Source organism: Kwoniella mangroviensis (genome assembly GCF_000507465.2).
Source record: "Kwoniella mangroviensis CBS 8507 chromosome 1 map unlocalized Ctg02, whole genome shotgun sequence".
NCBI lineage: Eukaryota > Fungi > Basidiomycota > Tremellomycetes > Tremellales > Cryptococcaceae > Kwoniella > Kwoniella mangrovensis.
Window position 1 is genome coordinate 1,591,908 of NW_027062534.1, and position 14,869 is coordinate 1,606,776.

At 46.5% G+C, this 14,869-nt stretch overlaps 5 protein-coding genes across 5 annotated transcripts; 2 read left to right on the top strand and 3 right to left on the bottom strand.

The window, feature by feature from the left end:
• Nucleotides 1–358: 358 nt before the first annotated feature.
• I203_105698 (50S ribosomal protein L36) lies at nucleotides 359–934 on the bottom strand (the record flags this gene model as incomplete). Its single annotated transcript, XM_065517819.1, has 3 exons — nucleotides 359–370; nucleotides 446–494; nucleotides 657–934. 3 exons carry the CDS (start codon nucleotides 932–934, stop codon nucleotides 359–361), a joined length of 339 nt encoding a protein of 112 aa, XP_065373123.1.
• A 653-nt stretch (nucleotides 935–1,587) lies between these two features.
• Nucleotides 1,588–5,627, top strand: I203_105699 (uncharacterized protein; the record flags this gene model as incomplete). Its single annotated transcript, XM_065517820.1, has 10 exons — nucleotides 1,588–1,740; nucleotides 1,819–1,861; nucleotides 1,927–1,981; nucleotides 2,057–3,041; nucleotides 3,107–3,432; nucleotides 3,485–3,914; nucleotides 3,967–4,113; nucleotides 4,169–4,813; nucleotides 4,872–5,028; nucleotides 5,098–5,627. 10 exons carry the CDS (start codon nucleotides 1,588–1,590, stop codon nucleotides 5,625–5,627), a joined length of 3,471 nt encoding a protein of 1,156 aa, XP_065373124.1.
• Nucleotides 5,628–6,266: 639 nt separating this feature from the next.
• I203_105700 (uncharacterized protein) lies at nucleotides 6,267–7,748 on the top strand (the record flags this gene model as incomplete). Its single annotated transcript, XM_019144852.1, has 6 exons — nucleotides 6,267–6,707; nucleotides 6,835–6,972; nucleotides 7,032–7,109; nucleotides 7,178–7,375; nucleotides 7,461–7,646; nucleotides 7,722–7,748. The coding sequence occupies 6 exons, from the start codon at nucleotides 6,267–6,269 to the stop codon at nucleotides 7,746–7,748; spliced, it is 1,068 nt and encodes a 355-aa protein (XP_019006187.1).
• A 446-nt stretch (nucleotides 7,749–8,194) lies between these two features.
• I203_105701 (uncharacterized protein) lies at nucleotides 8,195–8,632 on the bottom strand (the record flags this gene model as incomplete). The annotated part of the gene is made up of 1 exon (XM_019144853.1): nucleotides 8,195–8,632. The coding sequence occupies one exon, from the start codon at nucleotides 8,630–8,632 to the stop codon at nucleotides 8,195–8,197; it is 438 nt and encodes a 145-aa protein (XP_019006188.1).
• Nucleotides 8,633–9,981: 1,349 nt separating this feature from the next.
• I203_105702 (uncharacterized protein) lies at nucleotides 9,982–13,296 on the bottom strand (the record flags this gene model as incomplete). Its single annotated transcript, XM_065517821.1, has 5 exons — nucleotides 9,982–10,086; nucleotides 10,169–12,604; nucleotides 12,660–12,784; nucleotides 12,830–13,080; nucleotides 13,151–13,296. 5 exons carry the CDS (start codon nucleotides 13,294–13,296, stop codon nucleotides 9,982–9,984), a joined length of 3,063 nt encoding a protein of 1,020 aa, XP_065373125.1.
• Between the last annotated feature and the right edge of the window lie 1,573 nt (nucleotides 13,297–14,869).

The window sequence follows — 14,869 nt, forward strand, 5'->3', positions numbered from 1 at the left end:
GTATACGGTTGTTAACAGATTGCAATGAAGCTGTTCGACATTATAGGTGATATACTTGAGAAGATTTGTTTCATATTATGCTGTTAATATGTCACTGGGTGGAAGGAGGAATTGAAGCAAAGAGCGCAACGGCGAAGATCAAATGTGATGCAATGTTACCGAGGACCTTTCACACTTCCATCTGTATCCTCCGATCATCAGTTGGCTCATTCGCAAGCAATTACGAAAGGAAAGAGAAAGAAAGAGAGAATTGATTCGTTAGATTTGTTCATCGTTTAAAAAACGAGAGTCGTGTGCATGGTATATGAATATCGTAAGATGCGGCTGCATGTGTTTCTACCTCTACAGCTGATAGATTCTATCCTTGACGCTGATTTTCGGAGTATCGCACATCAACGATGTTATTCATCTGAAAGCAGAAGATAAGTGAGAGCTGGCAACTTACTTGTTTATGTTTAGGGTTCTTCGAACAGATAACGTATATTCTTCCTTTCCTAAATTGCACAAAAATGCCCACTGATCAGCTCACCATACATCTAAAGCAGATGACGCATCGTTCCACCTGAGCTGGTATAAAATGACGATGGAAGAATATCCACAAGTCCTTCATTCTACATGAATCACAAGAGTACTTAGAAGAGAGTAGGATCACTCACCTCCTCACGACTGAACAACCATCACAGAATCTCTTTACACTACTCCTCACTTTCATACCTCTCACTTGCATCACTAGAGGCTGTACCCTACTTATCGTCGATTTAGGCGTGGATGTTATACTTGGTATGTGGGATAACAAGGTGGGTCTAACTAGTGATGAGGTGAAAGAAGCAGATGAGGGTGGGGGACATGAGGAACATTGTCGTACGGATTGTCTGGATGGTCCAGCGAGGGAATTTGATAGAGTCGGTAGTCGTCTCAGAATTGTCTGTATCATTTTGATTTGATCCGCTGTGCATCACTTGGGTCCCGAGGTGCGTTGATGCAGTGATGCAGTGATATATATGTTCATGTATGAACAGACAAATGCTCAAATGCTTAAACGCACGAAATCTCGAAATCTCAGTGACCCACATCCATCCACATGGATCCTCACAGTCCTCAGTGCTGTTGAGCGCCACGTTGCGGTATTTCGGAGTTATAAGGGATAAGAGTTACCCTGAACAGTGGTGGTAACTTGTCAAGCGATGAGTGAGCCTTTGTTCTCATTCACCTGCACTGCATTCCCCCCTCCACTTCATTCATCCTCCTCTTTCACCTCCACTATTCTCATTCACAGCACACCGCTTGTCACAACAGCTAACACACTCAGTCCCCCGTATCAGGACATAGCATACAGCAACCCGCATCCATCCCAGCACGCCCACTTCGACCAAGAAAACGTAGAATATCGACAAGGGAACGTTGCAGCGGAAAGTCACATTTCATATCACTCATCGGCGGACTCATTGTGGTTTGTCGTATTTATAACCTTACTTCTTCCTCCCTCCACCTCCACTCATAACGACCATTCTTTCCGGGAAAGTCGCTTCGTCCCAAAATCAAAACATCGATACAGAAGGATCAGAGCTAGCTAGCTACCTCTTCAAGATGCCCGCAAGGAGGCAAAGTGCGGTCTCGCCTATCGATCCTGTCACTGGATTACCGGTCGAAGGTTTGACACCCACATCGTCAGGTAGAAGTAGAGGCAAAGAAGGTAAAGAGAAGGAGACTTTTGCTTGTAATTTCCCAGGATGTGGACAGGTGAGTACTGCCCCTGTTACACGCCTCATTCTGGAGAAGGTGAAATGACGATGTTAATGAATGATCTGCTCTACATAGAATTATAGTCGTATGGAGTATCTGAAACGACACCAACGAAAACGTGCGTTACTAAGCTGTGATGTGTGAAGCATGCCATAACCTGTGCTGATTGATCGTTTCATATAGATCAAGATGATAGACCTTTCCAGTGCAAAGATTGCACAAAAGCTTTTGCACGAAGGTAAGTTGACAAATTTCACCAAAAGCTGCACATACCTCTTGGCTTACTAATATTCCATTCCCGTTCCTTTCACAGTGATGTCCTGCTCCGCCACCGACGCCGATGTCATCCCACACCGCCACCTACCGACCGAAACTCACATTCTCCGCCCGCACCTCAACGAAATTACCCTGGTGTACCCATTTCATCATCCCGCACCGATGCACGAGAGGCATCCCCGGCCCCTAGAGGTCGGAAGCATCCAAGACGATCCAGTGGGGATGAAGAAAGAGACGCTACTCGCCCACGGTTCGATCCCAGTTTAGATCCAAGCCTCGAAGATGATTTCACCGGCGGTGAAGACGATAATGACAAATATCCCGAAGGAGCTAATCGTTTCAATCGTCAAAATGGTATGGGCAACGGTGGGGTTTATTCTGCTGGTAATGGTAATCCATTCTATGGTTCTGGAAGTGTACCTGAAGGTTCGACTTATACACCCCACTTGTTACCAATGTTTCAACAAGGTCAACCATTTCATAGCCTGAATGACCCCAATCATCTAGAAGATGCCTCAGCTCTCCTATCAATGGCCTACCCTGGAGGTGTACCTGGAGGAGAAAATCCAGAGTTACCGAAAGATCTACCTGATTGGGCCAACAACCCTACGATCAACATGATGATGGAAGCCGCTGTAGCTGCCAACAGGAAACAGGAAGCGGAGAATAGCGATGGGGCCAACGGTGACACGCATGTCGATCAATCTAAAACCAGCACAAACGTACAACCTGTTGTTGATCCGACACTCACTGGCGAAAATCCTGGTGCGAATCCAGGTGAAACCAACGGTGAAAATTTTATAAACGCGATGAGCTGGATGTCCGGAATGGGCACACAGGGAGTGTTGAACCAAAATCAGAACCAGAACCAGAATCACAGCAACGGCCAGAGCCAATCACAATCGCCGAATCAACAAGGGCAGAACTCGAACTCCCAAAAGAAGGGATCGACATCGACGCAGAATTTGACGCTTCAATCGACCCCGAACTCAAATAGTGATATGGGCACACTGCTAGGATGGGTAAGTGTACTCAAATACCAGAACACATACAGTATTCTGACATGCTTGTATTTCTTTCATTTCAGATGCAAATGTTCGCTTCGAGTATGAACGGCACGACTGGTCCTAGTACTTCTCCAAAACCTCAATCACCTTTCCCTCTCTCATCGCTTTTCTCTCCCTCCGCATTTGGCATCACCAATACGGACTCGAACGATTCGAGTGGTGGAAATACCCAGCAGTCGACACCAATGTCACCTACCATTCTAAGTATCCTGGATCAAATGGCGATGTATGAAGTACCTCAGACACTGGAGAACCCAAATCCGGAAAGACCCCTTCTCAGGCTTGCCAATGAGGAGATGAATATGAGAGCAGGTCAAGAATGGTTTGACAAGACCAGTCCATTCTAGTGAGTGTCACCTATCATGTCGTGATGGACAGAGTGCTGATGTTACTTGTAGTCTTCCTGCTGAACGATTTGCTGGGGTATATCAGATTCCTCATTGGGCATTGCCGCCTCTGCGTACATTATCGGTCATGGCTTGTCGGACTTATCATACCGTCCTGAACCATTTCTCGTTCGTTCACATGCCGACTTTCAAGCTCAACGATACGGCTGCCTGTTTGGCATTTGCGATATGTACAGTCGGCGGTATACGAACGGGGAACGCTACTGCAGCGGATGCCGCTGTACTGCAATCTTTAGGTTTAAGCGGTATAACTCCGCCTAAAGCTCTGGATGGACCGGTTGTACCTGATCAGAGCTGGGAGAGTATCTATGCCGCGAATTGGAAGAAAAGCGTTGATGACAAACCGTATGATTCGGAGAACGTCAACAACTGGAAAAATGGTCCTTTAGTGAGGAATGAGAAGACAAATATGCTTGTGAAGGTAAGCTCCAAGTTGAATTCCATGACAGTCAGCTGACGTATCCCAAACATAGTCATTCTCGCTTGCACAAGGTGTGCTGATGACTGAATATAACGTCGCATTGCTTCAAGCATTGATCTTGTATCACACACCAAACTTCCTAAGTGAGAGTGAATCAGAGAGGCTCACTGCGAACATGTTCATGGGTACTATTGTTAATGTAAGTACAGGTGGTTATGAATCGTCTTCATCGCGCTGATTGATATTCTTGCTAGATCACTCGACAAATCGGTTTCTTCACTCCCGAAGCTGATCACTTCGCCATGAAAATCAAATTACCCACTGAACCGTACACTCCCAACGAACTCGATAGGTGCTGGAAGGAGTGGATACAGCTAGAGACACGACGTCGGACCGCTTACCTCGTATACCAATTGGACACAGTCTCAGCACTGGAATCCAATATTCCTTGCATATTATCGTCGTGCGAATTGTCTTATTTACCCTTACCTGCACCCGATACTTTGTGGAAAGCTTCAACAGCCATTGAGTGGATGAAAGCTCTTAAGAAATACAGGCCTATGAGCTTGGATGAAGGTATGAGAAGGATATTCTTCCTACCGACTTTCGGATCTTTCGACAACTTGCACGAAAGTGCCGATACGAAGTTTTATAACCTGCTTAATACCCATGACTTTGGACCTTTCGCCAGATTGGCAATGGTCCTCACGCTGCTGAGAGGAGTGATCGATATAGGGGAAGGTAAAAGAGATAGAGGGGATTGGAGGGATCTGACAGATCTATGGGTAGGATGCAGCTGGTTGAGACCCTCTAAAAGGATGTTGGCGCAAGATGGAACTGATCTAGGCAGGATTACGAGACAGAGTTTACGAGGTAGATTCGGCATGGGTTTACAGAAGGTAAGTTTGTCAAGTTGATTTCGACAACAACGAATACTGATCGATCGGTAATTGGTAGTGGAGAGAAGGATGGGATTTCGATAGATTATGTATCTCCCCGTCAACATCGAATGCTTCTCGAGCGAACTCGGCGGGTATCAGCCCTCAAAGTACTTCGAGTGGGTCATCGGGCACAGAGCCTGAGTTGCCCAAAGAAACACTGAACTACTGCGAAGGTGGGTCAACAATCCCTCAATTTCCAGTTGAAACACATGCTGATTGTTTTATCTTGCTATCATGTATAGATGCCCTGCCATTCTACTGGCTCGCAGTAGCTCTGCTCAATCAGCTGAACAACTCACCTCATACCGAACCGGGATACAACCATTTCGCAGGCGTGCGAATTGGCGATATGCTAAAAGCAGCTCGAACGTTCACCAGAACAGGTGAAGGTATCCCAGGAGCCAGCATGAACGCGACGGGGACTTCACCATCTTTCGCTCGACAGGGATCAACCTCAACAGCAAGTGTAGTCAGTGCCAATGTCCCTACACATTCCAATCCTGGTTCAACTTCTTCGTCAATCTCCCCTTCGGGCCCTGCGCAGAATGGCAATCCGATCGACGAGCTGGATCTGTCTGCGATGTCCCCTGGAACGATCAATGGGTTCTTCGAAGCTCTTGCCGGATCGAATTTCGCTGAATCATACGCGAATGGACAAGTACCTATATCGTCTAGTCATATGAATGACAGTGGCTCCGATAAGCGGGTCGATGGTGGCGGAGGGATCCAAGGGCAAGGTCCGCTGGCTGAATATCTGGGATCTCTCATCTGATCTGCGATGCTCAAGAATGACAGTAGGTAAGATGTAGGAAAAGAAACCTGCTTGTGTTCAATATTCACAGTATATTTACCATACATGTTCTTCCCGGGTCTAACAATAGTTTTGTACACTAGATTATTTCACTTCTTGGAATTCAATGTTATTTCTTTCTTGAACCACTTCCGCTAACAGCCATCTTCAAGGTATTGTAAGCGGATTACTATAGTTGTCTACTCTCTATGTACATTTCTTGGTCTTTCTTGACTTCTGTTCCATGTATGAAATCTGATATGATACGAGTATTTAGCTCCACTGAATTGTGGAAATTGCATACTGTGGAGCAGTGGAATGCCACGTGCACATCGTCATTCTGAACCAACTTGAAGCTCAAGATAAAATGTTGAAATGAGACTGCGTCTTTTGTCCTTCTTCTTCATCTTTCTGGATTCATGTTCCTACCCTTGTCCTCATAACAACCAGTCTGGGTATCCACAAATCTCAGCAGCTACGCAACCTTAGAGCCATCTATAGGACAACAACTATTCGGATCTCATCGACCAATTTATCCATTCAATCATACAACTCTCAAACACGACTTAGCAGCACTTTCCTTGTCTTTCCCTTTACTCCCTTCTTTTCATTCCCATAGCAATGCCAGGAAGTAAACGACGAGCGCTGAAGAAATTGCTCTCTCCCAACTCCGGCCCCTCTGATCCATCCACATCTACGTCTCCCTCATCTTCTCCCCCTCAATCAAATTCAACTTCGTCAAATTCGTTAAGTCAGATGATATCACCGCCCTCAGGTCAAGCTCTACCTCCTCCTGCTGTACCGCTCTCGCAGGGCGAAATTCAGGAAGATTTGGTATTGGAGAATATGCATCAGAATGAGAAAGCCATTGGACATTCTACTTCACCTGCGAGCTTGAGGACTACAGAGGTGGCGGCTCCTGCTACTGTCGGTGTCGCTGCTGCTCCACCTCCACCTCCTTCTGGAGGTGGGATGTATGGGAATGCGTTTGGGTCAGGCAATAATGGAAATGGTGGAGGGAAGAAGAAAAAATCAAGTAGACAGAAATTCGAAGAGAGACAGGTGAGCTGAAGAGTGAAAACCTTCTTGATCAGTAACAAGCGACAGAATGACCGATACGATAAAGATATTAAATACTCTTGCATACTCATATCGACGCTGATGTTCGCTATAATGGATGGTCTTATAGGCACGAAAGACCCAAGCTCTCCTTGAGTCCGCACCTCCAGATGATCCCAATTGGAATGCTCAACTGGAAAAAGAACGGTTGGAGGAAATTCAGATGATTGGTGATGCCTGTACCGTTCTTGGAAGAGAGATCTACGAGGTGAGTGAGAGTCTTGAGAAGCAACCCATGAAGCTGAATCAAGCTAATCGTCTTGACAGATCGCACCGGATGGTCATTGTATGTATTCTGCTATAGCGGATCAACTGGCCGAGATTGGTGTATTACCTTCCAAGGGTGTGAGCGCTCTCTCGCATTTGAAGTCAGAAATGGACGACCATCACTGATACACCCATCTGTACGTCAGGCCGAGAATTATTCAGTCACCCGTAATGCCGCAGCCAAATTCATGCTTTCCCATCCAGATGATTTCATGCCTTTCTTACCGTCCATCACAGGCGAGGATTCAGCTGGAGCGACCGATGACGGAGTGATGACCGAAGCTGGGTTCAAGAAGTATTGTCAGTTGGTAGCTGAGACCGGTGAATGGGGAGGTGAGCCAGAGGTAAGTAGAAGCTGTCACTATGATCATATCGATGGGGAACTGTATCACAGAACGCTAATATAATACTGCTGGTCGCCGACTATAGATCCAGGCTCTCTCCCGTCAATACAACGTCCCGATCCATGTCTTTCAACGAGGTCCACCCACCGTTGTATCCCACGGAGGCTCAGCGGATGCTTTCGGAGGAGCGATGACTCCCGAACAAAGTTTAGCCGCGGGCGATAAAGTGGTGAGAATAAGTTATCACAAGAGGATGTACGGGCTTGGTGAAGTGAGTGTCTGTCGCAATCGCCATAATGCGATCTCTCGAAATGTTGGCTGAGCTGACTTGTCCTGTCTGTTGTAGCATTATAACAGTCTGAGAAAGGTGTAACAAGGACAGATTCTGAATCAGACATACATAAGACACGATCCGGCGAGGGACATATGATAGTTCAGTATATATCGTATGCAATTCTCTCCTTATGACTTTTGGCTGTCGTTGCAGCTATCATTCCAAACCACGCCATTTCGACCCCCGTACTCTTTAAACAGGCCTCTAGCTAACGATAGTGAAGTCTTCTCCAAATATTCGTCTCCATCTCTTGACCCTCGATAGCAAACAGAAACCGTAGGTTCAGGTGGTCTAAGGGAACCTATATCATTAGGATCAAAGTTCCAGATGACTCTTCTATCATCTGTGTCCTCTGAAATGGAATTCAGTGTCAAACTTCGTGTGCTGTCGTGAAAAATACTCGAGAGAAGATGCTTGCTATATAGATCCAGACCGTTCAAGGCCTTGCTGTCCAGAGATGGTCTGTGGACCTGCAAAGGGATCCACTATTCGCCATCAAGTCGTAATTTACTTCGGCTTTGATCTTCCTCCATGATCATCGGTGTGGGTGTTGATTCACATTCGATGTGAGGACGTATCTTCATTTCCGCCTCGGAACGTATATCTCGGTCGACTTCCAACGTGACGATTTCAGACCAAGCTCGATGGTGTACTTTACGTCGAGAAGGAATGACAATATTGATCGATTCCGTATTTGACAGATCGGGAGAAGCGGAAACGATATTAAATTCTACAGTGTGGTTGCTTCTCTCTCCATCGTCACCGCTGGTATCATTGACGCAACTCCTAATATGAGTGACATACGCAGGGCCGTCGATCCTTTTTCGATCCACCTCAGCCACGATCAGGTGTGAGGGATGAGATCCATCAATGCTACATACACCCGATGAAGTCCGTAAAACCGATGGCAAGGCGATAGACATTGTTGAGTGTGATGATGACGGGTATGAACGATGGAGGTCGCTCATAATGTGTGACGTATTCTGCAAGATAGTAGGTAGTGCTGTGATAAAGTACGGACTCGACTAAAGTGGAAAGCGTCACTCCAATTCGGGGCATCCTCGTGCTCATCCTCTTGTCCAGCCAGGATTTGTCTAGCCTCATCATAAGGGACCTGTCTGGGTCGAAAATCCATCAGTCGTCTCATCAATCTGAGCTGTGGGAATAGCATCTGCAGCTTGGAAATCTTCAATCTTCACGAATCTCTATTTAGCATGACCATCCCGATATACGACAGACTCCAATACCATCGTCCCATTCCTTTCAGTTGCTATATCGATAGCATCTTGAATAAGACTCTTGGTTAGGGTGTCCGTCTTGGTGATTGCTCCAGAAGACATATCAAGCTCGTAACCTTTTCCGGAGATGTATACCGAATCAGCCTCGATAGACCATGGCACTCCTCTACTGCGGTCGATCATTCCAGGCAGTGGATCACCATTGAACTCGAATGGTTGTCTTTGATCTTCACAAGATCTAGAATCAGGAACGAATGATGTTCCCTGTTTCGTACTTGGTATTCGAATATGAACCGATCCTTCAATCATGTCAACTGTCCATTTTTGATTATCCACACAGCTAGCCACTAATCGAAATGGACAGCCTGGATCACCATACTCTGTGTATAATGGATGTGAATGATGAGGGGTCCCAGGAGGGTACAGTAAACAGGTATCGGATGGTTGGAAGTTCCCAAAAGGTGAGATTGAGATTTCGCTCATCGTTGGGAAACTCATTATTGTTAAATCCGAGTAAGGCAAGTAATGATTGTAAGTAAATTGATACACCACTGTAGAAATGATTAGTCTTTTGTCCAGTACATGACAAACGTCAGATCGAAGCATACTGTCTGCACTGCTCGCTTGAGTTGCATCAGACTGGTCTACCCTATACAAGGACTAACCTTCGAGTGCAGGCAGAAGGACAGGACTGAGCTGATGTCTTCGAGAATTCTTTTGCGATACATTGTAAGTGCACAATGACTGTTGATCTCGAATCGTGTCATAGCAATTCATGATCTATCAACGTAGCAGAGAGCAGGAGATTGGGAATAAAAGCAAAGACGAATCAAGCCAACATGATGTGTTGAGTGGAAAAAGAACAAGACGAAATAAATATCAAATCTGACATGACAAATAACGAAAAATAGAAGAACAAGACATACATTGTGCACAAGTAAGAGGACTTTTCGTCCATTCCATTCCATACAAACATAAACAGCGGTCCCTCATGTCCATCTTTTGTTTTTGTTTCTTTTCGAAAATGAGGTCGCTTATAATCTCATTTCTCTCAGGATAGTTTTCGCTAACATCTGATATTGCCAACCATCACCTCCTACTCTCCTAAATTGTATACCGTGTAAAGGCATCCATGATACCTGAAAACACAAACAGAAACAGAAACACGATAATTAGCACACTATTATATATCCGATCAACATGAAATTATATGTGACTCACCTTCACCACAAATATCTCAAACCTCACAATCAAATTACTACCTGCTGCACCGGACTGAGCCAGTGCCCAAGCATCCAACTCATCCTCCTCTTGTGGCACATGTGGTCCACCAGGTGTACTTCTTTTTCCAGGTGTAGAAGGAGTATGCGGTTCACCCATACTAAACGTCCCACTGGATCCAGCCTGTAAAGCCTTGTTTGGCGCAGGAGAGGTAGTCCTACTTCCATTCATATTCTGTTTACTCGATTTCCTCCTAAGTGATGGTTTCCTCCTGGTCTGAGCAGGTTGTTGGTTGACCGAATGTAAGCTCGTGTTTGCTTCGTCGCCATTGACAACGCTATTCAAGTCGATCGAAGGGATATGTACACATTCGAATCCACCTTTGATAGGACGATGCTTAATTCCCAGTCGATTAAGGACATTTGAAACGTCTCGGATAAGTTGAGTGGCAGGTTTAGTTGATGTTGTAGATACCGAAAATAAGCCTTTGAGGTAAACAGACTTGACGTCACTGCTGGAGTGAGTATCGGATACTGTTCCAGCACCTAGTTCAGATTGAAGATCCGGTTCGAGGTTGGCAGCATCTTCTGCATGTACGGATGATTGTGCTGGGTGATATTCGTCCGCTTCTTTCGGCGTGTTCGACCATGATGGCTCGTTGGGTGTACCCTTACGCTCGCGCTGTGAGGATCTTCGACCGAGACCAGTGGCTCTACCGACTGTACTGGATATGTTGGAGATGCTGCCCACTGAGACACGTCGTTCATGCTTTGTAGCCTTGTCAGAAACGGTGGTAGCTCGTCGGTGATCCCCTACAGCGGTGAGCGGCATCGATGGAGAAGGTGTCATACCTTGAGAAGGAGGGACGTTGGTCGAGCTTGCACGTGAAGGAGCAGCTGAGGAAGCAGGGCGTGGACCTCTGCCCAGCAAACTGAATTTCTTAGTCAAGCCTTCATCGCTGATAGGTATAGGGCTGGGTTGAAGGGATGAAGGGAGAGGAGGTTGGCTGAGAGATGGTTGTCTTGAATGCGCATGGGGTACATCAGCGATGTTGGATCGTTCCTGATCGGCACGAGGATGTTGCATGACGGGATTAGGAACCTCCTCAGTACGCTGACGGGGTTGAGGTAGACTACCAGAATCATAAGCACCACCCATAGCATGAGTGGGTGGTTGCAGCTGAGCGACTTGTCGACCATAGCCCTGAGCCGCATCGTTTCCGTCGATTGACATGGTGGAAGATGCGAAATGACCTTTGCCGTATACTCGTTCCCGCTCGACTTTCTCCCTGGCAAGGAAGTAGATGGATATAAGTGGATCAAATCCTCTAGTTGGATCCAAGGGTTCCTTCTCCTTCACAACCGGTTCCTCGACCTTCTTCTCCTCTTTAAATAGCTTCTTCTTGGCGAAATCGAACCCACTGAATCGCTTCTTCTTTGGAGAGTCGGTGACGTTGCTGACATCCATACTAGAGGTGGACATAGAAGGGCCTCTTCGTCGATCTTTGCAAGCTTCGTAGGCAGCGACACACGATAGATAGGCATCTGAAGTGAGAACCGCACGTAGGTCATCGTAAATTTGTTCAGGTGAACCGAAAGTGAATCCTTCCATCATCTGAACAATCTCCCAGTCTATTTCATCGGCACGTAGGGGTTCTCGGTGAATGAGATAAGAATCAGGTGGACCTTCATAACCTTTCGTTAGAAATGGGTGAGATAGGACTTCGGTGAGAGTGGCTCGTTCAGCAGGGTTGGTGACGAGCATCCGACTGAGCAGATGTTTGCAGTCCGCACTGAGCCAAGCGGGATATTCGCAAGCACCCCTCTTGATTTTGGCATGTAGCGCTGGCATACTCTGATCGTCGAAGGGGACTTTACCGCAGACCAAGACGTAAAGGACGATACCGAAAGACCAGACGTCGACCTCGGGTCCGGTATAGGCTTTAGCATTGAGCAATTCGGGTGCGGCAAAGTAGAGTGAACCGCAGAAAGTGGAGAGATGTCTGTTGGGCGCGTATAAGTTGGATAGACCGAAATCGATGATCTTGATATTACCATTTTTCGATATAAGGATATTTTCAATCTTCAGATCACGATGAACGATGGAGTTTCGATGACAGTAGTGTAAAGCCGATCCAATCTGTCTAGCGAATTTCCGAGCTGCTCTTTCTCTCAACCGTCCATGTGATATGATGTAATCCAACATTTGTCCTCCATCGATGAACTCGAATACCATGTAATGATGATTCTGATGTGAGATGAATTCGCGCATACCGCAGATGTATGGATGATGAAGTAATAGAGAGATGTGAGCTTCTCTTATCGTACGTATCTCTTTCGATTCATCACGCTGGCGTTGTTTCTCAGCTTCTTCGGGTGTTTTGGGTTCTTCGCGACGAGTAGCTTCGGTATACCGAGGGATGATCTTAACCGCGCACTAGATACATAATCAGCAGACTGCATAATAAAATGGGAGAGTAAACACCACTCACCTTTTCCTTGCTTATGACATTTATTGCAAGTTTGACTTTACCCATGCTACCTGCACCTAGCGTTTTACCTAATTGCCAATCTCCTACAATCCTAGTTTTGCTCCTTCCACTTCTGGATGAACTACCTGCAGCATTGTACGTCCCATTCTCATGACCGTTTGTTGTCGTACCATTGCCATTAGTCTGTCGATGCTGCAGTTCCTGTTGTTGTTGTTGTTGTTGACACTGCTGTGCATTCATACTTCGTGATACGACCGCAGCTGCTTCTTCGTTGATGGTAGGTTCTTGGGGATGAGCAGAGGTCGAGGGGAAAGATGAACCGAGAGGAGGTTGATCCGGTGTTTGCGACTGTGATAGGGAGGATGGTCGATGTACGGACGGCTCTGTTGCTGACCTATGTGGTGATCTGGATGGTGTCCGACTGGAGGGATAAAGCAGTCAGCGCGAAATTATGAAGTTTGGCGCTAGCAACGCTCGGTGCATCAACTTACCTCCTGCGCCCATCTTTACCAACGATATAGTCCCATTGAGCTCCAGTATCTACCATCCCCATGTACGTTGGTGTGGGTATACCGTCCGACGTGAATTGATCCTGCGCTGCCTGTACGTGAGCTGGGAGGGGGTTGAAGGATGTCATGTTGGAGTGATTGGTGTAGAAAATGGTCTAGTCGGCAACGAATCGCACGCAGTAAGTGGCGGAATGTCAGGAGTGGTCACGAGAGATGACCTCTCTGAGCGTGTCGAGCTGTGAGATGGGTGTGATTTCAAAGACACACGTAGATGGTAATGTTCGATATTGAGGTTGATGACGGTTGAAAGGAGAGGGACCGGTACAGTTGAACCGCAGTGTGACACTAATGTTCCTGGTGTTCTGCTTCTTCTCAGGCTCTCGATAGTATATGTTCTCGCGCGATGCTCATACGTCAGACATTGTGATGCTGTGGGCTGCCGATGGGGGTATATGTGTATGTATTGTTATATGTTGATACGATGATTATGTCAGGGGGAAGGAGATGGGGGGGGTGGTGGTGGTATTAGGTATTTGGTTACAGTCCTCCCTGTTATGTTGTGATGCATATGATGATGACAGTGCACACCCATACCCGCGCCACGTGGCACGCCCACCAACGGGATCTTTTCTCAACCCTTTGACGGAATTTACCAAGTGGCACTTGACATCTCACATGTAGACACGAAACAGACATCAGCCTATACATCAATCATGTCATATGTACTGTACAGATAACAACAAGGTACAGCGCAACGTGAGGCAGTGGCATTTAACATACACGGTGGAGCATCCCCGTCATGCCCGTGTGCGACTTTCACAATCAAGGTTGTCTAACATACTCAGAGATATCATTCGTTACAGCAAAAACCGATCAAGCCTCATCCCTCCGTCTATGCTGAACTCCCGGAACTCTATGCTGAACCCTATGATCAGAATGGATCCTTGAGTGCTCCAAGAGGAAGTTGAAAGCCCACCATGCTGCCGAAGTAGAGCTGTTGCTGTTAATATTGTGATTGGCAGCAGGCGAGGGAGAAGCCGAAAGAACGTCTTTCTCGAGTAACCCGAGTGCTACTTGCTTGACTGGTTGTGGAGTTGGAGATGCGGACTGGCAGTCTGAGATTGAGTGATGGTGATGAGGCATACTGAACAGATGTTTTGAGTTGGCCGTGGTGGGGTATAAGGACTGGTGAGATCGTGATGGAAGTGGGATAGATTGGCTGATCACAAAATCGAAATCTCAGAGAATACACTTACACATATGTATATGCACATAATCGAGTCAACTCCCATCTCACTAGACGAGATCAAACATTTCCCAATGACTTACTATGAAAGGATCCCGATGATTTGACTCATAAAGCCTTCAACCTTCTTTTCACCTTGGCAGCCGTAAGATGATGAAAGCATGTTTGGACTATTGGTAACTGACTGGTTTGGGCAGATATGGTCGGAAGACAAATGACCTCACACGTCAGAGGACGAGGTGGAAGTCTATCTTGGAATGGAATGATGTTGTCTTCGGCGTTCATCAATCTCTCATTCCACCATACCACATAATTTCCCTCGAAATCACAACTCTTAATTATGATCAACCCTAACCTTTCACCTCCCCCTTACTCACCAGCACCCGAAACTCATATTTCACAACCTCAGCAACATGTTCATCTTTGCCAGCCTGATGACATCCCTCTTTTACCCC